Below are 16235 nucleotides of genomic sequence, written 5' to 3'. Positions count from 1 at the left end.
ACAAGAAGATATTTGACGTGATTTTATCGTTCATAAAGCCTCCATACAATTTTGACAGCTTCTCATACAAAAACGGTATAAAAAAAGGCAATGTAGTTATGCCGAACAGGAATGTCTTATAATAACATAGTTCAGGCAAGTTTAGTTAATCGAGTTGTCCGGATCTGTCATGCGACCTGGAAATGATCCATTTCTAACTGAATGTATTCACTATATGAATGTGAGGAAGGAACCAACCATCTAAAGAGGTATTAAGTAACTTTTTTTAAATTTCATTGCCATTTCCTGTTGAAGAGCTGTTAGGCTATGGCAAACAAACAAACTAGAACTTTTTGTGTTTGACAGGTTGCCCAACTCGCAAACAAAGCCAAATGTATGCAGGGTGACGTTTCCGCAAACAAATGCAGTCAAACAAACAGAGCAGGCAAATTGCCAAACTGTCAAAAAGTTTGTTTGTTTGTGAGTTGATTTTTTGTTTGTTTGTCGAAGTCTAATACGTCCTGTACTGAACTGTCAAGCATGTCATGGATTATTTAAGGTACTTTTTGATTCTGCAACAACCCAGAGAGGTCATTTTTGCATTTAGATCAAAAAATTACATTTTAAAATTTGTAACTTTGCAGGGTTACAGCTGTCCCAATTCGTTGCAAATTTGATGGGGACGCCTAGTTCTTGGTACTTGTTAACACTGGAACGCCCAACGCATGTCCAACTTACACGGACGCCCAAGCCTCCCAAAAAAGTTGGAACGGTAACTTCAACTCGCTGGTTCTCGGGCATAACTCAACCAATCAAGGTGATTCTTTTTTCCAGTGATTTGTTAGAATGTCTAGATGATCCTAGAACTTTGTAGAACTTAATTTGATCAAATCTGTAATTTCTGCGACCGAAAACATCGTTCCACCTTTTTCAAAACGACTGCCTCTGCGGAATTTTTGGCGAATTTTTTTTTACACGCGAAAAAAAAAAGTTGGAACGATGTTTTTGATCGCAAAAATTACAGATTTGATCAAATTAAGTTCTGCAAAGTTCTAGGATCATCTAGACATTCTAACAAATCACTGGAAAGAAGAATCATCTTGATTGGTTAAGTTATGTTCGAGAACAAGCGAGTTGAAGTTACCGTTCCAACTTTTTTGGAGCCTTGGGCGTTGGAATGTTAATAGTGTGTACAAAGTACTGGGCGTCCTCATTAACTGGTTAAGGGGTAAAATTGATTCAAATTGGTGAGTAAACTGTTTTACTCGTCGATTTATCTGTGCTTAAAATGTATAAAATGAAGCTTTAAGGTGCAAAGTTCCCGCCTGAAATAAATCTCCAGCAGCAGCATTCCAGTGCCCATTCCAGACGGTTTCGCCCATCGCTCAGAGTGTCAGTAGTGTCACGGGAAGGTGTGAGTACGAGGGTGAAAAAAATATATGTAGAAATATAAAGATATAGAACAGGAGACAGGACCCGAAAAATATGTAATACATGGAAAATGATGACGGAGTGTAATAAATAATATTTGCAACCATTCCTCTTGATCTTTCGCAGCGAACAGTAGTACGCCATCACGGCCCGCAGCTTCTTCCAGCTCTGGGCGCCCTGGGTCATCCCGTTGGACATTGACTTTTGCAGCAGTTGGCCTCCGCCGGGACCTCGCAGGGATCCACCGACACCGCCCCCGCTATCCATCGAGGATAATTGATTAATCTCATTAACGTCGTCTTCGTCGTCATCGTCCAGCGTTGGATCCCGCAGTGAGAACCGACGCCCCCGGGAGGGTCGCCGGCCCCGGGAAGTGGTCGAGGACTGGCGCGAAAAGGACGCCTCGTTCCACCGGACGGACGAAGATTGCCGCGCCCGCTGCCGGTTGCGCCGCTGGTCGGCCTCGTTGAAGCTGAAACTTCGATCGATGGACTGATAGCCGAGTCCGGTTCGGGGTCCTCCTCCGGCACCCGGCTGGTCGATGGTTCCCGCCGACGAGTTGGACGCCGTTCGCAACGTTCGGAACGAGTTGTAGCTGGGATGACGCAGCGGACGAACTGCGGACAGTTCGTTGCTGGTCGAGCGGGACACCAGCGAGGTGGTCGGACCGACCAGGGTCCGGGACGAACCGGAGCTAAAACTACATTCATATTGTTGGTATATCTATATATATATATACATACATACTTGTGAAACTTGTGTACATGTGGCGATGGTGTTAGTGTGTGGGTGTTTAAAAATAGACACTGTCCCTCGAGAGATGGCGGGACAGTGGACGGGTTAAGGGAGGACATTTCATATGTATATATTTTATGGTTGGCCAAATCGCTCGTCTTGGAGTTTTGCTTTGAGGGTCATCCCCACCCGCAGCGAGTTTGGGCAGAAGGCATAAAATTGTTCACTGATTCGGGTTGTTTCGGCAAAGATCTTGTTTACGAGACTATATTGCGTTAGCTTTCCCCTGGTCAGAATTGCCCAAGAGCAGGCAATAAAACACCGGTTGGGAACAACCCTTTTTTGGGTTATTTGTCGGACCATGCATGACGACAACGTGCCGTCGTCATTCCTGGAGGATGATGTGTCTGCCAATCAGTCTTAATGTTGTTTGCTGATTTTGAAGGAACATTAATCATTTAATGGGGGTCTGTGCTTAAACTTGAATTAATTCAAATCTGCAGGGCAACCAAGTCCTATGGATGCTAGCCTTAACAGCGTATTTTATTTTGTAGTACTTGGAGTCTTGAATCCATTTCAATGCATTGCATCAACCATGTTGGGAAAACATAAACAAATAATGTGAAGGTGACAATCACTTTCTCAAGGGTTGATTGAAAAGATTTAGTTAAATAGTTTTTGATTGAAGTCAAGGATCATTGTAAAATAATCACATGCTTAAATTTGTAAATTTGGAAATATTACGAAATAATCATCGTATTTTATGACATATACCAAAAGCCACAGAATTATGAAGGATTTTAAATTAATATAAAAAAAAGTAAAAATGTAATATACTATCCAATCAAACACTTCACATGAGTGAAAGCGATAACAATGTTGGTTCAAATGCGAAAGAAATTTTGAACGGTAAATTTGACATTATCGGTTTTGATTGGCAATTATTTATATTTTAAACTATCAACTTTTGCTGAGACATTTGAAATTTGGACTTGAAAATAGATTTTATGGTATTCCAAATTTTACTAAACGTTTTAATTATAAGAAATAACAAGCTGTCTTTGACATCTAATAAAGCTCTGAAGGAGATATTAGACTATGACAAACAATTAAACTAACTCGTACATTACCGGGTTTTACAGTTTGCCAAACTCGCAAATTTGTGTGTGGTAAACTTCCAAACATAGCAAAATGTATGCAGGCTAACATTTCTGCAAACAAACAAAGCAGATCAACTGTTAAAAAAGCGAGTTTGTTTGTTTGTCATAGTCTAATACCTCCTTAACCATCATCTCAACCCACCAATCAAAGTTTTTTATTGGGTAAATTTGTTTTGTAAGGAATTTTGATAGAACATTTAATAATGAGGACCCCGTGGCACGGTGGTTAGCGGCTTCGGCTGCCGATCCCTCATGTGTGCTAAGGGGCCCGGGTTCGATTCCCGCCCATCTCCTCTGGGTGTTCTGTGTTTGTCCCGTTAGTTAGTAAATTCAGTCTGAAAAGACGGTGTGATGTCTATTAAATAGTTATAAAACCAGAAACATGCAAAAATATCCATTTGAAATCAAAGTAAAATAAAGTAAAATAAAAATTTCAAATCAGCAAAAGCCTTGTCCAAAGCAAACATTAAAAAAAAAGTTTCAGTATTCTAGACCAATATCTCATGTTATGTTATAATCCATTAAAAATGTATTATTTTTCTTTCTCAAACTATGTATTTCTTTGACCTTGCTTGTAAATATTTCCCTGAATTCTTATTTTATGAAAATATATTCAGGATTCCACGATATTTTACATCTTTATTCCACTAATAATGTGTCTTTCCTAGAACAAACTTTTCAGTAACAAATAGTCATCGCTACTTTCAAATGTGTCTAGTAGGAAATTTTCTCAGCAGTCCAATGCTTTTAAGAACGAAACGTTTTATCAATAAATTTCTGAGATATCTATTTTTATGTTTTTTGTTCTGAATACCTTCATTATTTATTGGAAACTGTTAAATAACAGTTCTGGAAACTGACAGAGCAATTTAAGCTCAAATCAGGAATTTTTCTGGTACTTTTGTACCCGACCCTCTCCGATCTCAATGCAACTTTGTAGACATGTTATCCTAGGACTATATAAGCAATTTTTGTGTATATGGAGCCAATAGTACTCGAAAATAACATTTGAGAAGGGCGTAAGGTATTTAAATATTTAAATATTTTTGTATTTTTCAATTTAAAAATTACTGTATTTCGAAGCCGTTGCATCGTATCAAAAAGTGGTCGAAGAGGAAATTAGACGGGCTTTCTGAAAAAAATACACTGAAACAAAAAAACACGCACTTCTATGAGATTTTTCAGTTTTTCAGTTTAAAAGTTAAATTTGATGGTGATGTCACGATTTTATTTCGCTCAAAATTTTTGAGGAAATAGCCTATGATGTTACAAAAAGACTCACGAAAAATGCAGGATGGTATGTCTCTCCTAAAAAATACAAAAATCATTTACTACAACTGTTTTTTTGAAAAGTGGTCTGAACGTCAAAATTTTTCAGAATCAGTAGTGGAAATCGATTCCCCAGACAATTTTACATAAAATTCTCCATATTGGTCATTGTCCTTAGTCCAATCCTTGGGAGGATACAGCGGTTTTAAAAATAAAAATGTTGAAAAAATAGGTTTTTTGGTGGTTTTTGGCAATTTTTGTATGACAGCCTTGGGTTTTCGGTCTCGTAAATATTTTTACCGGAAAGCTCGTCCCATTTCCTATAAATTTGCCTTTGACAGTTTTTCAATTAGACTCATCTTATTATTTACGTAAACTTATTTTCTATCCAGGTTTCCACCACACTGAAAAAAATATTCTATTTACAGTTATGAGCAATGTAATTAAACTTATATCTGTAAGCCCATACATTTAATTGAAATGCTGTCAAAGACAAACTTATGCGAAATTCGACGAGCTTGCCGGTAAAAATATTTACGAGACTGAAAAGCTGCGTCTGCCATATAGAAATTGCCAAAAACCACCAAAAAACTGATTTCCACTATCGATTCTGAAAAATTTTGACGTTTAGACCACTTTTCAAAAAAACAGTTGTAGTAAATGATTTTTGTATTTTTTTAGGAGAGACATACCATCCTGCATTTTTCGTGAGTATTTTTGTAACATCTTAGGCTATTTCCTCAAAAATTTTGAGCGAAAAAAAATCGTGACATCATAATCAAATTTAACTTTTAAACTTAAAAACTGAAAAATCTCATAGAAGTGGCGTGTATTTTTGTTTCAGTGTATTTGTTTCAGAAAGCCCGTCCAATTTCTTACAAGTTTGCAAAATACAATAGTATTTAAGTTGCAAAATACAAAAGTATTTAAATAACTTACGCCCTTCTCAAATATTATTTTCGAGTACTATTTGCTATATATACACAAAAATGGCTTATATAGGCCTAGGAGAACATGTCTACAAAGTTTGATTGAAATCGGAAAGGGTCGGGTACAAAAGTACCAGAAAAATTCCTAATATGAGCTGGAATTGCTCGACAATAAACAACTTTGTAGAAGGTTGCAAATCACTAAACATTTTTATAAATAATGTTTTAACTGAGTTTTTCAATATTTGTGATTTATTTAGAACATAAAACCAAAATTAAATAAGTTTTTAACATCACGTGTCTGCTCTGATTTCGCTGATTCAATCGATTTTTTTTGTTGATTGGAGAATTTTAAGATTATTATTGGATTTTCATGAATAAATATGATATTCCCATAATCAAATATGAACCAGGAACATGGATACATGACATGATTTAAAATCGAAAATGTACTACAAATTACTGTTGCAAGCTTAATATTCTCATAAGTATAAAATAAAGAAAAAACTAACTTAATCCACCTATGTGGTTGGAGCCTTCCTCACAACAATGGCTGTACACAAGTTTCATCTATTTTTTATATCCGGCTTCCAAAAAGTACATCGCTATCACTTAAGTGGCCATATCTCGAGACAGGGTTGCCAGATCTTCAATGTTTTGGATTCGTTGGAAAGGTTTTTTGATAACCTAACCAACGATGGGTCGGATGATGGATCCGGACAAAGTTTACATACATTTAAGTGAGATCCGGCTTCAGAAAAGTACATAAATGTCACTTAAGTGGCCATATCTCGAGACAGGGTTGCCAGATCTTCAATGTTTTGGACTCGTTGGAAAGGTCTTTTGATAACCTAACCAACAATATGTCGGATGATGGATCCGGACAAAGTTTACATACATTGAAGTGAGATCCGGCTTCAGAAAAGTACATAAATGTCACTTAAGTGGCCATATCTCGAGACAGGGTTGCCAGATCTTCAATGTTTTGGACTCGTTGGAAAGGTCTTTTGATAACCTAACCAACAATAGGTCGGATGGTGGATCCGGACATAGTTTACATACATTTAAGTGAGATCCGGCTTCAAAAAAGTACATCAATATCACCTAAGTGGCCATATCTCGAGACAGGGTTGCCAGATCTTCAATGTTTTGGACTCATTGGAAAGGTATTTTGATAAGTTAACCAACAATAGGTAGGATGGTGGATCCGGACATAGTTTACATACATTTAAGTGAGATCCCGCTTCAAAAAAGTACATCAATATCACTTAAGGGGCCATATCTCGAGACAGGGTTGCCAGATCTTCAATAATTTAGACTCGTTGGAAAGGTCTTTTGATAATCTAACCAACGATGGGTCGGATGATGGACCCGGACATAGTTTACATACATTTAAGTGAGATCCGGCTTCAAAAAAGTACATCAATATCACTTAAGTGGCCATATCTCGAGACAGGGTTGCCAGATCTTCAATGTGTTGGACTCGTTGGAAAGGTCTTTTGATAACCTAACCAACGATGGGTCGGATGATGGACCCGGACATAGTTTACATACAGTTAAGCGAGATCCAAATATATGTGAAAACACATTTTTATACATAACTTTTGAACTACTTATCGAAACTTCAATCTGTATAAAACTCGATCTATGGGACCCTAAACCAAGTCGAATGCAACAAGTTCGGGTCAAATCGGTTCAGCCAGTGCCGAGAAACATGAGCTAGTTTGTTGGTCACATACATACATACACACACACATACACACACACATACACACACACATACACACAGACATTTGTTCAGTTTTCGATTCTGAGTCGATATGTATACATGAAGGTGGGTCTACGATGTTTTTATACGAAGTTCATTTTTAGAGCAGGATTATAGCCTTACCTCAGTGAGGAAGGCAAAACAAATGTTTTTCTGTTGAAAATACATTTGAAAATTCGTGTGATTTAACTCTGAATGTTGAAAACATCGTCACAAACTTGTATTTTTTTATCCGTCTGAAACTTTTTTGGTGCCTTTGGTATGCCCAAAGAAACCATTTTACATCATTAGTTTGTCCATATAATTGTCCATACAAATTTGGCAGCTGTTAATACAAAAATGATGTATGAAAATTCTAAAATCTGTATCTTTTGAAGGAATTTTTTGATCGATTTAATGTCTTAGGCAAAGTTGTAGGTATGAATATGGACTACAGTGAAAAAAAAAATGATACACGGTAAAAAATTTTTGATGATTTTTTATTTAACTTTTTGTCACTAAAACTTGATTTGCAAAAAAAACACTATTTTTATTTTTTTTCATTTTTTGTTATGTTTTATGGGACATCAAATGCCAACTTTTCATAAATTTCCAGATTGTGCAAAAAATCTTTGACAGAGTTATGAATTGTTTAATCAATACTGATTTTTTCAAAAAATGGAATTAATGGTCGCAAAAAGTTTTCAGTTTATTTTTTTGATGTAAAATCAAATTTGCAATCAAAAAGTACTGAAGTGAAATTTTAATAAAGTGCACCGTTTCAAGTTAAGACCATTTCTAGGTAACTGTTTTGAAAATAGTTGCAGTTTTTCATTTTTTAAACTTGGTGCACATGTTTGCCCACTTTTGAAAAAAATATTTGTGAAAAGCTGAGAAAATTCTCTATATTTTGCGATTTTGAACTTTGTTGATACGACCCTCAGTTGCTGAGATATTGCCATGCAAAGGTTTAAAAACATAAATATTGATGATTTCCAAGTCTCACCCAAACAACCCACCATTTTCTAACGTCGATATCTCGGCAACTAATGGTCCGATTTACAATGCATAAATGTGAAACATTCGTGAAACTTTCCGATCTTTTCGAAAAAAATATCTTCAAAATTTTTAAACCAGGACTATTATTTAAAAAGGGGGTAATATTGAATATTTGGCCCTTTTGATAAGTAAATGTCACATAATACACATCTTTTGACAAGCTTCACAAACTGTTATTTAAAAGTTTCCAATTAATCATAATGGAATTTAGAACAAAAAACTTAAAAAATAGATATCTCCGAAATTTCTCGATGAATTCGCTCTTTAAGACATTTGAAAGTAGCGATGACTAGTTATTCCAGAAAAGTTTGTTCTAGAAAAGACGCCGTGTTTAAAAAATGCATTTTTGCTTTTTTACGAAGGTTTCCTTTAAAACGAAATAAACAAATTTTGACGCAAAACTCAAAATCCCCCGTCATATAGATGTTTCAACTCCTTATAGCCAAATTGGCACTGGAGTGACAAAAACTATTTTCTAAAAGAAACAAAAAAATGTTCAACGAGAAATTTCCGATAAGATTATGCTTTTGGTTTTTACGACGAAATATTTTAATATCAACATAGTAGCATTCAATACAAACGACTTTCTGAGTCATCACAAATACAGAAGACATTGGTGGATCCCCTAGCATTAATTTGACGTGAAATCTGGAGTGATTGAAACTTTGTTTTGATTATTCTAGAACAAATTTTGTACATTTTAACTGAAAACTATTGATTTTTAGTGAATCACAAAAAGCGAGTTCGTTTAGGGATTTTTAGATGCATGAAAACATGTTTTTAAAAGATATAACTCAAAGGCGTCATTCCTCTGAGAGTTCTTTTGAACGACTTTAAGATCTAGGCCTCTTCTAATACTTTTCCAATACTTCCATGATAAGGTGCATTTCTCGAAAAAAAATGCAAAAAAATATCATACTTAAAAAATACACAAGAAAGGTAGTAGGGTGTAACAAAATTGACTTTTTGACGAGCATTCAGGGGCTGGTTCTCGTGGGTGTACTGAGCTCAAATCCAAAAATATGAGCTTGATTGGACTTAACAGGAGCTAGCACGTTGAATTTTATTTTAAATGGGATTTAACCCGTAAAAAGACATTTGTTTTTTTTTTTCAAAAATGTCAATGCTGGGAACTTTTTTTCGAAAAATTGCCAAACTATGAAGATCTGTACACAGCATCAGAGTGCTCAAAACTTCAATGTTATATATATACCAAAATATGCGATCTGGCGGACCTGGCCTTCACGCCAATGATGTTGGAAATAAACGCTTCAGTGGCCAAAATGCCTCAAAAATTTAAAATTTAAAAAAATCTGTTTTATGGTTAAAATTTCATTTAAAATTCAAGTGCAAAGGGCCAGCTTCACTTCGCTAGGAGACGGTGATTTTAGCGGATTGCAGACTGGATTTCGCCATGCGATGTGATGATTGTCTGAGCCCAAGTTGCTTAGGATTGAATTCAAGTGCAAAGCGCCAAGTCCAATTAAGATCACATTTTGGATTTGAGCTCAGTACACCCACCATAACCAGCCCCTGAATGTCCGCCAAAAAGTCATTTTTGTTACATCCTATTTAGTCGTATGTTGCACTCCTTCATTTGAATATTTTATGAGAGAATTTCTATAATTATTTAAGGTCACAAAGAGTAATGAAAAAATACTTCAAAAATTTCTGGAAACATAATTAGTGTCAAAACATATCCGAACTCACCAAAAGTTAAACTGATTAGCCTCAGACTCCAAGACCAGCGATTGGCAACATTTAAAAGAATAAAAAAAATGCAACAAAAAGATTACGCGATAATCCAGATTGATGTCACTTGCGGCGTCCGCAGTCCAAGTTGCGCCCCGCTGCTGTCAAACACGTGTGACAAAGGTCAGTAAGGCTATAATAAAACCAAGTTTGCCGAGACCGCCCGGGGGTTGATTTCAACAGCGCGATTTGTGTGCAGTGTAGTGAAACTCGTCATAAACCTGACAAAGGTCAACTCCCGCGTCAGGAGTTCTGAGCCCTAACTCAACGCGGACGCCGTTCGATGGAGGTGAGTTGAAAGCTGGTGGTCTATCCAAACTGTCAAACGACTTGACATTTTATTCTAATTAATCCTTGCTACTTTTTCTCTCTTTTTTTTTCTCGTTTGTTCGTCGGTTGAGTTCATTAGAGGGGTGAAGTTGGGCCGTGGGTGTAATCCATCATTTTCGCTACACCAATTAATGATCGACCTTCGTCAGAAATCCGGACTTTGGAGTACCGTGACTTTGGCTTTTCATTTTCAGGTAAACCCATACTAAAGGGGAACATCGGAAAAAGGACCCCCGACAGAACGTGGCAAATTGAATTGATTGCGACCTGAGGAAACTTACCGCTGGCCGGAGCTTTTGCTGCCCGCCGAGGACACCTGGTTGCTCGAGTCATCCTCCTCGTCCCGGGACGTGGCAATCGAGGCCGTGCCGGTGTTGGTGCCCGGCGACAGCAACGTGGGGCTGAGCAGCGTCGACCCGCCGGCACCGGTCACCGGGACCATGGCCGAAGACGAGCCACCGATGCCACCGCCGACGCCCCCGATGGCCACTATGGCCGTACCCGGGGCCCCGCTGGAGGAGGACTGGCCGGAAATGGTCGAACATGTCGGTATCAGGGCAGCGTTCGGGTTGGCCGGGTCCATCTGAAGGTGAGGGAGAAAGAGAGGGAGAAATGATTAAAAAGATTAGTGAAAAGTTATTTTTGTGAAAGGATCAAAGCGTGAGCCTGGTATTTTTGTTTCACCAAAACAGTTGTGTACAGTCATTCCACATATTCGGAACACCCACAAATTCGGAACACTTTTATGATAATTTGTCAATAGCATGCCAAAAGTAGCTTTTCTGTCGACCTTACTATTTTTAGAACCTTCATTTGGACATTATCTTGCTATTTCACTAGTAAAAGTAGTACTATCTGAACAAAAAACTTCATTCCAAGACTATTTTGTCTAGAGCAGCAAAACACTGCCTCCAAATGGCATGTTTCATAATTGTGGGATGTTATTGTACCTTCCACAATTGTGGAACACCTGAATTTAACTGATATTTTCACAAAAAAAAAGTTATCAAACCATGTATAAAACACCACTTAGCTTGAGTTTCATTGGTTTCAGTGTGTGAAGTCATTATGTGGTAATAAATATGTACTCCTGGAGAGATCCAAAGTTTGTTTACATTCGTAAGAAAAAAGTGTTCCGAATTTGTGGATTTCAAGGGTCAAAGTAATTCTTCAAAAACTTCATATAAAACTTAAAATTTGCAGATGTTCGATACTGCATTCGAAAGATCGCAAGAAAAGCTTTCAAATGAAGGAAAAAGCGAATCATTAAGTTCAATTATCGATTTGCTATGATTTTTTGAACATTGGCCGATCTGGAAACCGTTCCGAATATGTGGGATGACTGTAAGTTGCGATTGAATTCGCAGCTTACACAACTGTTTTGGTGAAACAAACACATCACAGCGGTCCAAATAGCAAAATAAGGTGGAAAATTGATTTTCCGAAAAATGCTGAAGTTTTGGAGCTGTTTCTTCAGAAGAGTTGTTTCAAATGGAAACTTTAAGTATGGTTGAAAATTAGGGTGGTTCACGATTAGGGTGAATTTGAAAATTCAACTTTTCCGGAATATCGTTGGATTTTTGTTGTCTTCTAGAAAGTTGTTGGGCTTGCCAGTCCAAGCAACCAGAGAGAAGTGGATGTTTCCAGAATTTAACTCGTAATCTACGCCTTCTATGATCTAATTTAGAGAAAGCATCTGAGCAAACCTTCAACAATCTGTTTTTTGAACGTGGAATTTAGGGTTAAGTTTAAGAGAAAAGGCACTTTAAGAGCTTTAAAAAACTAACATTTCGTTTTTTGACAAGTCAATTTTGACTTGAAGGTTAAAAGTAACAGCCATTTTAAGATATATAAGATGCAAATTTAAAACTTAAATATCTCGAAAAACGCTGGTCAAACTTAAAACGCAAAGCTGCATTCGAAGAGATCTAGCACTGCAAACGTTGATGAAATCTCAGGGGTATTCTTCTTTAAACATGAGATATCTTCATTTGAAAATGTCTCATTTTCAAGGGAAATGTGTATGGGACAACCCAAACGAAATTCGAAAATTGTCCAACTTTATGTTTTTCCATGTCATTTAGGCAGCTGAATCTGATTCTGCCTTGTTCATGTCCATTTTTCTCGAATATGACCGATTTCACTGATAAAAAATGCTCAAAATGTGTAAGTACTTATATCAGACATTATCAAAAGTAAGTAAATTTGCTACTTTAAAAAATCTGAGTGAAACCATAGTTCTCAATTCTCACAGTCTTCGACAAGTTTGCAGATTGTACCAAAACTAAATCACCTATTCTAACTTTTTCGAGTTTCCTAGTTTAGTTTTTTAAATAATTCAATCAAAGATATACCTTTGGTTCAACAAATACTGAAGTCACTGGTTAGCTTACAATACGTCAATATAGCCATCGCGATCTCCATCACTTATTTGTTTTTTTTTGTTTTATCTGAAACTAATAAAATTTCCATTGTTTTTTTTTCCATTGAAGAGCAATTAAATCTACCTTAAACAGGTAAACACATTTGATAATTCGTAAATTGATCGAGGTTCAATTGAAAAACTTCGCGGAGTTCCAGTTTTGAAGCCACAGACGAAGAAAACAGTTGGCGATCGTCAATGGTCGCACAAACCGCTGGCCGTAGCTCCAAAATACGCTCCAACATAAAAAATGTGGAGTTCCATCTTGTCGAGCATCTTTGAATGAGGCGATGATTAGGAAGCCCAAGCGCATCTATTTTTTCTTTCAGCCCATTTGTTCTTATTGAGGAATGTTTAAATGAACTGACTATATTCGACACTGTCTTTATTATTCCCGCATAATCTTCTTGATTTAATCCTGTGTTGATCGCTAGCTGCATGGTATGCGCAGCACACCTCACGCCTTCAATTCCGTGGATTTCCTCAAGAGCCGCCGTTGCATTACATATGTTTTTTGCGTTGTCGTGTGCGATCGCATCAACCTTATCGTCTAATGTCCAGTCGTGAATGACATCAAGAAGCCCAAATTGCAAATTTTCAGCCGTGTGTCGCTCAGGACAAGCCTGTGTGGCCAATGTGATTGATTTGAATGACCAGTCTTTATCAAGATAGGAAGCTGAAACCGTCACATAGCTTTCTGTTGTTAATGACGTCCATGCATCTGTTGTCAGTGACATTTTTTCAATTTCTTCAAAACTCGTCTCAATTTTTGCTCTGACTTCAGTGTATAGTGCCTTCAGTCGCTGATCGATAGTCCTCCTGTAATTGGCTGCATGTCCGACACAATCATTTTACAGATTCCTCTTGTTATGTCCTCTGCTCTTGAATCTGAAACAGCTCGGCCAGTTCCTTTAGCTGGTCGTTTCCGCTTCCGTGATGGAGCACCAGAATCAGTTTGAGAGCAACCAGGTTCCTCTTCATTCTCCGACTGCATATCTGTAGCTGACTCGGTCGATAAATGCGCATGTTTAGCTTTGTAATGGTTCCATAATGGCGTTGTTGACCCTTTATGTTGGAGCACAGAAGGGCAAAAATTGCATTTTGCCTGAGAATTATCAGCCGAAGCTTTAAAAAATTGCCAGACCGGACTTTTGCTCATGGTCTGAAAATTAAGATATTTTTACTTTTCACAAAATTAAGCAAGCATTACATTTTCTGAAGTATTTCTCGTTTTAAAGTATGTTCATATAAAAAATACTATTCTCAAAGTTAATTTGATAGTTAAATTTTCTATAATTAAGGCCGTTGCAAATATTTTTTTAAGTATAAGTATGGGGGGTGGCAGAAAAAAAATATAACAATAGAAATAACAAGCCATGGTAGACACATTTTAATGAAAAAAGAGTTTTAAAATGCGTTTTACAGAATTCAAATTAAACGGAATTTTACAATGCTAATGCTAAATATAATTATAGAGTTTTTTTTGAAAAGGTCCTATAAGCAATTGTGTTTTATATGTTTATAGGACCTATTTAAAAAAAAACTCTAGAATTAAAAACGCAGGAAAATGCATTTAAATTTGTTTTCGGTTGATAAGACTTCTGTTTCCATTAAAAATTGGAAGTTTTTTGAAAAAAATATTTTTGGGACCGATTTTGAAGGGAGGGCGACAAAAACTTAAAAAAATATATAAATATAAAATATAAGCTTAAAATATCTTTTTTTCAAAAATCGACGAAAATTGTATGGTTTTTTGACCACCACAACACGACGTAGGTCACCCTAATGGCAAAACAAAAAAATACGGGTCTAATTATTTTGTCCGAAGAACTCACTCCAATTCGCAGGACTTTTTTTTCTTTGACTGTCATATGAAACTGCTGATAGTTCACAAATCTAAGCAAATAATGTGCAGCGAAATAAAATAAAACAGAAAAAAATTACGGCAGTTGTGGGTTAAAGTAGGAAAACTTATTTTTGTTTTCTTCAGAAACAGGTCAAATCAAATTAAAAAAAAATAATTAAAATCCTTATTATATGGATGCAAAAGAGCAGCAACAACTCTACTCGAAAACAAGTCGAGTTCAGAACAAGAAGAAAAGGCGAAAGACTTACAGAACTGCTTTGTTTCTGTTGGCGTGGTGCTGTAGCTGAGGCTGCTTTACTTCTGTCCTTGTTTGGTTCTCCTGTTTCGTGACGGCCTGAACGATTGTTGGATGTTAAATGTTTGATAGAATATTATTGTTCGAGATATACAGTTTATAAAAACTTACCTTGTTAACATCGATTTTCTTCTTAACTTCTATCTAACTATCACGGGTTTGTATTTTACTAAGATTTTATACCTGAATTCACAATATTTCAGTACTTGCAAAAGATAACAACACGGCACGAAATAAACTACTGGAGGCATGAAACAATTTTATCACAGACAAACAGATGTTACTTTCATTCGATAACATCCGTCAAACAACACAAGTCGACCAGCTTTTCCGCAATTTTGTGTGATTGCTCATGTACAAGTAATCATAGGTTTTTTTGTTTGTTCCATAATAGTTTGATCTACTTGTCTTTGGTCCAATATATAAATTCATGACAGCGAACTGACCCACAAGGAGTTTGTCTGAATATCGTTCATTTGTTTATATTTGCTTCGAAGAAACAAGCCACTCATTTGCAGCTTTATATTTAAACTGTTTTTTTTACCCGTACCTAGTCACGGCGTTATAGCAAGATTCTTTCAGAGTTCTCACAGAGCTGAATATTCTTACAGCATTCTGGCAGAAATGTTCCACCATTCTAGCAGGATTCTGACAGAACCAGCTCTATATTTAGGTACTACTGGGTACCTGTATAATTACCGGTGCGGAAACAAAAATTCTTCAAAAACTATTACGGATTTTAGAGAAATCTGTCACCGCGCTCCTGTGGCGCGAAATCAAAATGAATGGCGGCGGTGCGGTTGCAGATTTCTCTCAAAAACCCTAATTTTTAGCAAAAATATCCGGATAGTACGGATAGTGCGGATATTTATCCGGATATCCGGTGATCCGGATAACGGATATCCGCACGGATCATTATCCGGATATCCGGATATCCGGATTGGCGGATAGCCGCATCCCTAATTTCGAGTTTCTTAAATAAGTTTTCTCGAAAGATAGATTGTTTGAAAAAGTTTGTTCAATGTTTATAATGTTACCAGGAGCTATTACGAAGGTAATCAAACAACAACGGAACCTCAAATCAATTTAGAGGCTTGGTGGTGAAAGTGTTAAATTAAAATCCCTTGGGGGGCAGATTGGACCATCCTTTTCCTGCCATATAAAAACAATCAAAAGTTATGAAATTTTGGTTAAATGGATTATGTCGCTTCTGATAGGTATACAAATCACGTTTAATGCAACATTAGTTGATTTTGTAGT

At 36.8% G+C, this 16235-nt stretch overlaps 1 protein-coding gene across 10 annotated transcripts in view; it reads right to left on the bottom strand.

The window, feature by feature from the left end:
- The window catches only part of LOC120417112 (uncharacterized), a 162698-nt gene that overhangs the window by 48816 nt on the left and 97647 nt on the right, over window positions 1-16235 (bottom strand). For 9 of the 10 annotated variants that reach the window (XM_052710309.1, XM_052710311.1, XM_052710307.1 and 6 more), the window contains 2 exons: window positions 10673-10974; window positions 1522-2110 (listed from right to left, as the gene is read on the bottom strand). In XM_052710309.1, the coding sequence (XP_052566269.1) occupies window positions 1522-2110; window positions 10673-10974 (891 nt within the window). The remainder of the gene's footprint in view (window positions 1-1521; window positions 2111-10672; window positions 10975-16235) is intronic. The other variant, XM_039579096.2, reaches the window with a different exon arrangement.

This window comes from Culex pipiens, chromosome 3 (assembly GCF_016801865.2).
Source record: "Culex pipiens pallens isolate TS chromosome 3, TS_CPP_V2, whole genome shotgun sequence".
Lineage (NCBI taxonomy): Eukaryota > Metazoa > Arthropoda > Insecta > Diptera > Culicidae > Culex > Culex pipiens.
This window is presented reverse-complemented; position numbering and strand designations above follow the sequence as displayed.